The sequence below is a fragment of the Idiotropiscis lumnitzeri genome, chromosome 19 (genome assembly GCF_059441095.1).
Source record: "Idiotropiscis lumnitzeri isolate Australia: NSW breed Sydney's pygmy pipehorse chromosome 19, RoL_Ilum_1.0, whole genome shotgun sequence".
In the NCBI taxonomy this organism is placed as follows: domain Eukaryota; kingdom Metazoa; phylum Chordata; class Actinopteri; order Syngnathiformes; family Syngnathidae; genus Idiotropiscis; species Idiotropiscis lumnitzeri.
This window is the reverse complement of record NC_142409.1, coordinates 2779687-2790792: the sequence shown is the minus strand read 5'-3', so window position 1 is coordinate 2790792 and position 11106 is coordinate 2779687. Positions and strand designations below refer to the sequence as shown.

Sequence of the window (11106 nt, the reverse complement as noted above, 5' to 3'; positions counted from 1 at the left end):
TTGTCCGAACTAGGCATTCCCGTTAAAAAAGGGAACGGCCATGTGTGGCTCCAGCTGGACCATATTGGATATAACAGTAAAAGTACATGTTTTCAAAGTCTCTCTCTCTCTCTCTCTCTCTCTCTCTCTCTCTCTCTCTCTCTCTCTCTCTCTCTCTCTCTCTCCCCCTCTCTTGGAGCATATCAAACAGTGCCCCGTCACTGACGCAAAATAACGAGAGGTTCCGTCCTGTTTTGCAATTGGTCACATCAGCGAGCATTCAAAGGCTGTAAGGCGGGCTCAGAGAGCAAACAGCCAATCGGGTGCTATGCAGATGACGTCCTCCATTGTGAAGAACCATGGCGTTAAGGGAGTTAGCATCGCTCGAGAAATATTTAGGACTTAAAAAGCCCAACAAGTACAGTACACGAGGGGACAAAAAGGTGACAAAATTCTGCATGGTATAGCGTTTAAAAGAGTCAATTTCGTTTGGAAGGTAACGTTTTATGCGCCGCGGAGAGGAAGGTAATGCCAATAAGCTAGCCATGTGTTTAGTCAATACGCTAATGTGCGTGGAGAAACGTCCATATTGAACATTATTTGACATTTTTTATTAATTTCACATGAAACTATACTATATGCACTTCGTCAGATGTCAGGTGTGCCTTTACAGAGCACAATGGAAAGCGTACATGCTTGTCTATCGGGTGGGCTGTGTTCTAGCCATTGATTGGTTATTTTGGTAAGAACGCTGCATTAGTGGGTGTGATCAATCAAATTTATATCGTTAAAGGCCCGGGATTAAAACAACAACAACCCCCCAAAAAAGCATACTGTAGTATGTATGTATGTGTGATGAATAGATCTTGGAATGGAGCTGAAGAGTCCCACTATTTTTTTTTAATATGGGTAGATAAAACATTTTGTCCTGCATTCTTCCAGATCCCTGTACTACAGAATAATAATGGTCCTCCCCTGGTGGGCCTAGTGACCATCGCCCGCCACCTGGTGAAAGAAGCGAAGCAACCTGCGCTGTTGGGGGATGCCGCAGAGGACAGGGCAGTGGTCCATCAGTGGCTTGAATACAGAGTGAGCAAGCTGGACGGCTGTAGCAAGGATGAAAGCAGAACTATACTTAAGGTAGGTGCACCAAAAGTGAACAAGTGAATCCATGGCTGATGTAGAATTGTATTTTTCCAGGGGCTCCTGGGTCAATTTCTTCCGCTGGCTATGTAATTCGAATTTGTACATAGAAAGTTTTAGTCCGTCACAAACCTCCGGAAAGTCTTAGCATATTTTACGAGGAACACCTCTACATAATAAATTGAAAAGAATCAAATGAAAAACAGTTCGGAGTTTGCATGCATTCTCATGTTGCGAAGCAACGTATTTTTGCGCCATGCACACTATACATTATATTCAATGTCAAGCTGTATGTATACATTTAACTGCATAGGCATTTTAGGACTCTGCAATTTGGTAGCTATGAAAAGTGTATCATAATATTCATTTTTTTTTAACTATTAACTGTAAAAAAGGCAGATTTTCAGAAGGTTTCTTCCAAAGGTTAATGTATTAGCCAGAGCAGGGTGCACATCCTGACTGGCAGACAACACAGCCGCTATGTTATGTTTTCATATTGGTGCTACATTGTTGTGATGATTTTCAATAATGGCGTTTCTATTCAGATGTTTTAATGCAAATTTAGTGGAAATGTGCAAAACAAACATGCGACTTATCTCCTTTTCCATTTGTTATTATTTTGCGAATAGTGAGAAGAGACGTGACCGCGCCAAGAGATGAAGTTACGGCTGAAAAATGTATCGTTTTGGGACTGAAATCACAATCTCAGACAATGCGATTTCAAGATCGTCAAAGCTGCAGTTTGTGTCCCACATTCACGAAGCAGGTCCCGTATTGATTTAAAAAAAAAAAAGCCTTGCGCTGTCACTCGTTGTCCCTGGTGTAATTTCTTTCACCGCTGCTTGAGTGCCCCGCGCCAAGCGGTCTTGCGCCGCAGCAGCATACGATATGCAGGTGTAAGCACAGCAGCACCAATGAGCAGCGTGATGACAAATAAATGACCCTACTAACAAGTAGCGTTTTAACCGAGGATGCTAACGAGGGTCGCTAAGCATGCTAATCGTTAAAGTGTATTCCAGCGTTGGAAAAGCACCAAAATAAATGCTTAGGTGTGTAGTTGACTTTTCACAGATGTCTGGTTAGAACCGCGTTAGGGTGGAGAGCCAACAGCTATGAACAGAAATATTGTATTTCAATCAATACGTATCCGGACATAAAATAAGACGACGGCTACATGAGCAATTTAGCAGACGCTCTCAGACTGGAACACGTAAATGGCTGACGTCATCATGATGAAGCGGTTCAATGTCAAACGTATATTAAATATTTATCATCTCAAAAATATATTTGCATATTTGCATTGCCTTTTGAGATCTACACTATAGTATGTCTCCAAATTATATCTTTAATCAATTTACTCATTAACTGCCATTGACGGCTAAAGACGTCAAATATCTATTTTTCTTCTTTTTTTTTTTTTACTTGGCTGGTAGTGAACGAGTTAAGCTTTGCCAAGGGACAATGATATTATTGACAATGTACAAAGAACATGTACAATAGTGCGAAATGTAAAACATTTTGGTTTAAAAAAATGCATTTTCATATACAAAATTATACTTGACAGAAAGTAACTTTTAAAAACTTGAGGAAAAACTGCCCCCGTCACAAAAACCTCTTAAGTGTCCGTGCATTATTACAGTAAAAGCTTTTGTTGTTTTTAATGGTATAATGTTGGGATGTAACGATTCACTCAAGGCTCGCTTCGGTTTTCAATTCCCAATTTCGATTCAATATTTTATTTATTTTTTATATTAAATTGCTACCACGCTCATCTCATTGGGCTCGTGTGATGCTGCAGCGATCCACAAAAAGAAATACGTATTGATGTTTAGCGGATGCGTCTAAAATGTTACGTGCATTTTGAATGGAACCAAAATCTATACACAATGCAGAGTTGCACTATTATAATGAAAGTACCTATAAATAGTAAAAGAAATACTTGTAAACATATTTCCCGTTTCTTGAGCACCAATACATTTTTTTAGCATAGAAGGGACTGAAATCATATGAATGAAATTGAGGAAATGCGCCATGCTAAAGAAAACTAAAATCGTCACTTTAATTTTTTTTTTTTAATTTTGTTTTTATTCATCCTGAATACAAAATGTTTTGTTTTGATTTCTAGATTATCTAGAACCTCAAGTAAAAATAAGAGAGGGAAAGAGAAACCGAGGGAGACTGGGAGAAAAATCTCGAGCGTGATGCATATCATAAAACTCAGAAATAACGCTCAGCAAGACAAACAGGAACCAAACACAATTGGTAAACCGTTTTTTCCCAATATGGTATGTTATGTTTTATTGTTGGGTGTTGCCATCAATGGCTTGTGACAAATGCGTCATGTTGTACTTCGGGTGGTCAAATTTCCGACTTCATAAACGCAACACGCGGTGCGTGTTCGCAAGTTAGCACTTGTGCTCTTGCTGTTTCAATGTCAATCACACGTAAATAAAAACTATCTTTTGGTTTTTAATACACGTGAGTTGCTGACGAACGCCGCCACAATCCACAGTAGACGCTACATTATGTTAGCGTACCACAACAGGACATCGCATGCGACGTTCCACCAGACGCACACGGAAGCCTGTGCGTGCTAACTACAGCTGGCTATGTGAGAAATTATGTTATTGTAAATTAAATTGGGCGTCAAGTAGCGTAGGTGTGCAGTTACTTTACAGCATAGACATGAGACAACAGCGTTGCGAATCAATTCTTTTATTTTTTTACATCGATGCATATTTTGAGCAGATTATATTGCTATTAAATCGATTTTCGACGAATCTTAACATACCCAGTAAAATTTTTTGTCATGTTTGTCAAGGTCACTGTACATTTTTGAAAAAATTGTGAATTTTGCACCGAAGCTTGACTTTAAAAAAAGAAAAAATATATAAATCGCAATTTTTTTTTTTTTCTTTTCATAAAATCGTTCATCCATGGATGAAGTCATATGAGAGTGTCGCTCTGTGACAAGACACTCGGCTGACTGTTAACAAATGTGATCATGGACCGATTATTGATTGAGAGTTTTTGATTTGAAAGATCTCTTCTCACAAATATCTCAGCAATTACCGCATACTGAGCCGTCTTAAAAAGTTGACACTAAAGAAGATTCTGTTATGAAGATAAGGAGACCACCACGTCGTTTTCAATCCCTACGGTAACGCAGGCGGGTAAAAGGCTACTGGAATATGGAGTTGGGACAAAATATCAAAACATGTTACGTAGTGTCTTGTCCTGTCATAGTTTGCTCACAATACCAATTTCTATTGCCAAAATTTTCTTTTAATCGATATGCTGAAAAATTAACACATCCTAACGTAAAACCTTCTGGCGAATTTTTAGCCTTTTTTTAATTTCTAGTGTTTCCATTAAAGTTCGTTTTCGCAATTCTTGAGATTTTTAAGAAAAACAGTTAGATGACAATCCACCAAATGATATTCTCAAGTCTCACGAAAGCTCCACAAATTACTGCTTGCAGCGGAATTTGTTTTTGGGTGTAACAGAATTCACATCAATGTTAAAGTGTGCAAGCCCAAATGTGTTAAAAAAAAAGCTTATTTATGGGGCAGTATAGCCCTTAATGCAGGCGTAGGGAACTCCGGTTCCTGGAGAGCCGTATCCTGCCTGTTTTAGATCTCTCCTTCCTCCAAACACACCTGATTCAAATGATCATCACATCAACAAGCCCTGTAGAAGCGTGAAACAATCCTGATTATTTGAATCGGTTGCGTGTGCAGAAGGGAGAGGTCTTAAACAGGACGGATATGGCTCTCCAAGAACATGCGCGGGGAGTTTTTGGCAGTTTGGGGTAATGTCATGCAGAGGTTTTGTGTGACCCGTGTGGCATATTGTTTGAGTAAATTTGAGCATAAAGTGGTGTGTACTGAGTAGAGTTTAAGTGTAATAGCCATCGCAATGTCTATGTAGCTCGAAAAGCAATTCGTCTGAGAGGCGCCTCAGCATTCCCCTCTCATTTGGCTTGTCCAGAAGTACAGACAGTGTGTGCGTGTCTTGGGAAGGCACACGCGACAGCAATACAGACTGATGTGTGGCCTTTCAGTGACATGGCCCCTCATGACAGAGAAAAATGCCTTAATGTACCCGACGCCAGTCAGCGTGAAATGGATCGCCAGCCACGGGTCTGCTGGACACTCGGCGCCTCTTGGCACTGTCCTGTCAGCGTGAAGCGCGTATGTATGTGCGCGCTTCTCACAGTGACACGCGCGGTCGTTGCATGTCGAAGGAGTCACGCTGGGCGGCAGCATGTTATCTGGACAGGCCTTTTAAATATTTTAATGGTGCCACTTACAAAAGGAAGTCGCCCTGAGCGTCTCAGCTCTGGTGCCCAATGCTCCCTCACCACCATGCTTGTCCTGCTGTGGCCATAACGCCCTTCTTTCAAACACCAGTCATCCTCCGTGAAATGGACCACAGAGACAACCTGTCAAGTGCTCCACTTGTCTTTTTTTAAACTTCTTCACCCCAGGATGAAAACAGAAAACTCATAGCTTTTCACACAGCCTGTGACTCATGTGATGTGACAAGTAGAAAGTCAAACCGTTTGACCCCTGAATTCAAAGTTAGCCACCTTCGATTGAAATCACTGTGATGTGAAGTAGTCTGAATCTTCATTCCTTCATAAGGTAAATGTAGGAATCCTGTGTGCATAGTTTCTGGAAAAGGGGATTTGCTTTCTCCCCGTTTGCTTAACTTTCCTTGAGGGTTAATAATTCAACAAGAGGCCACTGAGAAAATGACCCGATAACATTTGACAGACAGTCTGAACGTGTTAAAAAAATGTCTTGTGTTGAATTTCAATTGTTGCCAAATGCCCAAAAAAGATTAGGTGAAATTTTTCTTAGACTTCTTAGAATATTTTGTTCAAATTAGATAAAATAAGATACAACAACAGTGACATCCTAAGAGACTGACTGGTTGACTAGGGAAGGTATTTTTTTTTTGTTGTTTTTTGTTTTGTTTTTTTAACACAAATGCACAGAAACATACAAACAAACTGACATGCGATTAAAAAGCAAGATGATTTTTTTTACGGAATGTACAAGGTAGTTAAAGAAGTAAAGACAACTACAAAAACAAATCTAAGCATTAACCGCTGATTCAGTTCTCTGTATAAGCAAGGTGTAGAATTGGAATTATTATTATTTATATATATTATTATTATTTATTAATTCAAAGAAATGAACATTTTCGTACTTTATAAAAATGTGCGTCCACATTGAATAGTTGCCTAGTCTCCCTGCTCTCCGATGTTCGTATTAGGCAATATTTTACAATGCTCCATCTCCTTGGGAGCTACGGCTGCCAAGCTGACGTGGCTAAACACGGTGCAGAGCCACACGTTCACTTTGCGTCCGGTGACAACACGGCACAAGTCACGCAGCATCACTTCCAAGGCAGCGAGTAAGTTAAAATTCTGACTCGTATCATTATCACGAAGCGAGGACGGGAATGAAAATGAAGAAGCCATGCTAACTGCTAAGCTATCATGACAGTCAATATTGGATTATACGGTTGCATAGTTCTGCCTGGAACAGCATTGTAGCACAGAGTAAATCCATTTTGAACATCAGAATGACACACAAATGAATACATTTCTGGAGTGTCCTTATATTTGATTAATCAGTAATGTGTATTTTGTCAATTTAAAAAGAATGAGAACAGACAAAAGAAATGCATACAGATCAGACATTGCCGTTCAGTCACAACATCAAAAACAAACTTTAACAGTAACATTTAAATAAATGAATACATTTTGACAAATTGTTGACAGAGATCAAATAATCAAATTATGGAAGTTAATTTCAATAGGTTGGCAACTCTGAATGGCGACAGACGTCTCAGCATTCTCAGTTCATGGTTGAACGACTTGGAAAAAAAATCTACAGCAGTCTTTCTTTCTCTTCTTCATATTGGGATTGAGATTTCATACAGTGAGGAAAATAAGTATTTGAACAACCTGCTATATTGCAATTTCTGTCACTTAGAAACCATGTTGAGTTCTGAAATGTACAATGTAGGTGCATGCCCACTTGTGAGAGGGATAATCGAAAAAGAAAAATCCAGAAATATCTGTAAGATTTTTTTTCACTATTTATTTGTGTGATACAGCTGCAAATTAGGAAAGTATTTGAACACCTGAGAAAACCAATGTTTATATTTGGTACAATAGCCACTAGCAAGGTTTCCTGCAGTTTGCATACACTGCAGGAGGGATTTTGGCCCACTCCTCCACACAGATGATTTCCAGATCAAACAGGTTTCAGGGCTGTCGCTGAGAAAGACAAAGTTTCAGCTCCCACTGAAGGTCTTCTATTGGGTTTAGGTCTGGAGACTGGCTAGGCCATGCCAGAACCTTGATATTATTCTTACGGAGCCACTCTTGGTTTTCCTGGCTGTGTACTTCGGGTCATTATCATGTTGATGCTCATGCGGTCTTTATGTTGCTAAAGACCTCACACAGGTGCATCTGATTCAGGACAATACAAGGAGTGGAGGTGGACTTTTAAAGACGGACTAACAGGTCTTTGAGGGTCAGAATTCTAGCTGACGGACTGGTGTTCAAATACTTATTTGCAGCTGTATCACACAAAAATCATACATTGTGATTTCTGGATTTTGTTTCAGAAAATTTCAGACCCTTCCATGATTTCTAAACGAGAGAAATTGCAACATAGCAGGCTGTTCAAATTATTTTCTTCACTGTATGTGATAAAAAATATTTCCATGTATTTTTTTCAAACGTAAGCGATAATCTGCATAACAATCAACAATATCAATTTATGCATAAAAGTTTTGGTATAATAGATTGACATTAAAATAAAGGGAAATGAACCATGAATTAATGTGTAAGACACTTTACTTAAATTAGAGTTGTTAACTTAATAAATACTTCCACTTACAGTTTTAAGCGTTCACTGACATCTTTAGAAAATTGTACCACACAAAAGTGATGTAAACATAAATCAATCAGTCAATCAGCTTGCAACAAACGATGCAAACAAATCTGTGGCATCATCTTTTCAACTTTAAAAGTTCCATGAAATAATGCTATATAAACTGATCCTACGTCCTAAAATCGCCGCTTTTGTGAATAGAAAATTGCATTTCACTGCATTGCGTTGTTGATTTTGATGAATTATTCAGCCCATATTCTTGACTCCATTTGTATTTGCTGCAAAACTGAACAGCTGTACTTTCGAGCCTATATGTGGCCTACGTGCTGGGCGAAGGCAGCCGGAGAGCACCGCCTCTCCGCCAATGCTCGACTGGGCTTCAGCCCCATGGCTGTAGGCTACAAAGAGCAAGGATCTGATGGTGGAAGTCTGCAGTCTTCATGCCTTGTTTGGCATCAGCCACTTTTGCCGCACAATAACTCCATTTGCCCCCAAGATGCTCAGTGTGCATGGCGAGAGTTCCCTTTGCGCGGCGTACAAGTGCTAAAGATGGTCCCCCTCCCTTGGGACCAGCACTTCCGTGTGCGACTGTGGCCTCAGAAACGCAAATCACGCCACCCAAGTTTAGACAGCTTCATTAGATATGCAAAGTGAGAGTTGGGAGTCATTTGGCATGGAGTAAACAAACAGCCTGTTTAGTGTGGCATCTGTGCTAAGTCGCCAGTCATGGGCTAGGGATGACATACCCCCTCAGGATATTCATTATTGCCTTCCTTAGAGCGCACAAAGACGCAAGGAGTCACTTTATGCACACAGCCAGATATATAGGTTAATGAACTTTGTTACATCACAAAGTGGCTGCATAAAATCAATGAAGCCCGAATCACTTTTTTTGTACTTATCACAATGCCCAACTGATTTGACCCTGATGTCTGTAAATCTTTAAAATGCCCAAAATGAAAGCCTTGCTCAAGTATTTTAAAAATGTCGCTTTAAACAATGTTGTTTGTGAATTACATTATTTTTTAAATGTGCAATTGCTATTTGGCATAGCATACTAGAGTTGGGGTTGACCTGCCCCTATTTGCCCCAAAAAAAAGATATTGAGTACACCCAGATGTCATAGATATTGAACCAAATGTCTTAAATTCGAAGTGGCCTTAAAATATATATTAAATCTTGAATTTTACTCCCTTAAATCTGCTGATACCCTGAAGATCACTCACCTCTCCTGATATTTCGTTTTGATTTTTTTTTCTTCCAGGACCTCAATCTCTACTTGCAAGACAAAGCTTGCATGGCGGGCAACCACTTCACCTTAGCAGATGTGCTTATGTACAATGGAATTCACCCACTAATAGTGAGTCACAAGTTTGTTTTTTCAAGCTTTCATTCTATGAGCACAGCATTCTAACTAATCACACCCAATTACTTCTGTTGACTAAATGCACTCTGCATATTGTCACTTCAATGCAAAATTAAGTCAGCGACATCAAAGTTTGTCAGTGTTTATGGATTGAAAAGTAAAGCGAAAAGTAATAATGGGATAGCGGAGATCCCGTAAGGAGATGTCAGTGAGTTTAAGCGTAGACCGAAGATCAGCCTTCCCACCAGGCACAGCGTCACTTTAGTTTGGACTCAGTGTTCCTTTTCACCTCGGGGACATCAAGTCTGCCACTAGATCTTCAAAGATTTCACAATCATTTAAACAGACTGATGGTTCTAGGCGGTGATGTTGTCAGCTTCCAAATTCCATTTAATTAAATCCCAAACAGTATTTTCCAAGGATATGCTGATTTATTGGGCTATGATTCATCTGCTGTGTAGTGTCTAACCTGCTTTTGTGCCATAATAACCTCTCCCAGCCGATCCCACCATGTATTATGTTAACGATATATGGCGGTAATGACCCTGTTCTTCTCTGACCCAGATGGACTTGACTTTCCAAGAGAAGGAGCAGTATATGAACGTGACGCGATGGTTCGACCACGTCCAGCATCGCGCCGGCATCCGGCACCACCTCCCCCAAGTAGTTGTGCTCAAGAACAGAATTTACACCACTAAACACCACTGAAGCCTGGCCAAGTCCTTATTTCCTCCCAAGAAAATGTTTCAAAATGAGCGCGGGCACATCGTGGGCATTCTTGTTTTAGATTTTTCTTGCCACAACAGACCCTTAGTTTGTTTTTACCAAGACCGAGACGACTGTTGTTGAAGAGGTACTCAAGCGATCACAGGATGGATCCAAAATAATAAACTTGGTCACCTCCCGTGTTTTTACTGTCAGTTGTTCGACTGTTGACATCCTCTCAAACTTTCTTGGAAAGGAGGAAAGGTTAAACCTGGATACATAAACAGTAGAGCTGTTGTTTCATTTGTTATTTTGTTGCATGTTTTATGTTGTGTGTGGTGTTTTGTAACGGGGGGAACTATTACAATTGCTTCTAACTTAATCATAAGGTGTTCTTGTTGACAAATGGATAAAGGACCGACTTTTTCATGTATTGGTTTTCCGTATGTTTAGTCCAAATGTCTCATCACCCTAAAACGTGTACCACTGCATGCCACCTTGATTCAAACAACTGCTAACTGTCGACACTTTCCCGTTGTGACAAGCAGGACCACAACCTTTGACATTAAAACCCTTGCAGTCCCAGTATTTCTCTTTTTGTGTGTCAGTTTTGTATTTTTGCCGTCGGCAGGAATTTTTCAGGACAGTTTTCAGTTTACATCCCGCAGCCACCAAAAACTAGCCCAATGTATTGATCCATCCAGCTATCAGTTTGCCAGCCACTAATTGGTGGTTTATTCTGACACGCATCGCGATGCTCACCTTTTTCGTCCGTGTTTCCTCGAGCCCAGGTATCCTGGATGTTTCACGTTTCCCTGCTCCAACACACCTCATTCAAATGATCAGCTCCTGATCATTTGAATGAGGTGTGTTGGAGCAGGGAGACATAAGTCCAGCCTTTATTTTGTCAATGAAACAATAATGTACTGTATTACACCAGCTTCATCATCATAGTGAGTCGCCGTAAATACATAGTGTTAAATTGTACAGCGCTTT

The 11106-nt window shown here is 40.1% G+C and overlaps 1 protein-coding gene across 1 annotated transcript; it reads left to right on the top strand.

Moving 5' to 3' along the window:
- The first annotated feature begins 226 nt into the window (after positions 1-226).
- On the top strand, positions 227-10698 carry eef1e1 (eukaryotic translation elongation factor 1 epsilon 1). Its single transcript, XM_088283205.1, has 4 exons — positions 227-422; positions 922-1119; positions 9304-9399; positions 9970-10698. Exons 1-4 carry the CDS (start codon positions 339-341, stop codon positions 10111-10113), a joined length of 522 nt encoding a protein of 173 aa, XP_088139331.1. The 5' UTR covers positions 227-338; the 3' UTR covers positions 10114-10698.
- Positions 10699-11106: the final 408 nt, after the last annotated feature.

Excerpts from the sequence above, each read along its gene's own strand:
- eef1e1 (XM_088283205.1), top strand. The coding sequence starts at position 339 with ATGGCGTTAAGGGAGTTAGCATCGCTCGAGAAATATTTAGGACTTAAA. Across the intron at positions 423-921 it reads GTACACGAGGGGACAAAAAG|ATCCCTGTACTACAGAATAA; the intron begins GTGACAAAATTC and ends GCATTCTTCCAG. Across the intron at positions 1,120-9,303 it reads AAAGCAGAACTATACTTAAG|GACCTCAATCTCTACTTGCA; the intron begins GTAGGTGCACCA and ends TTTTTCTTCCAG.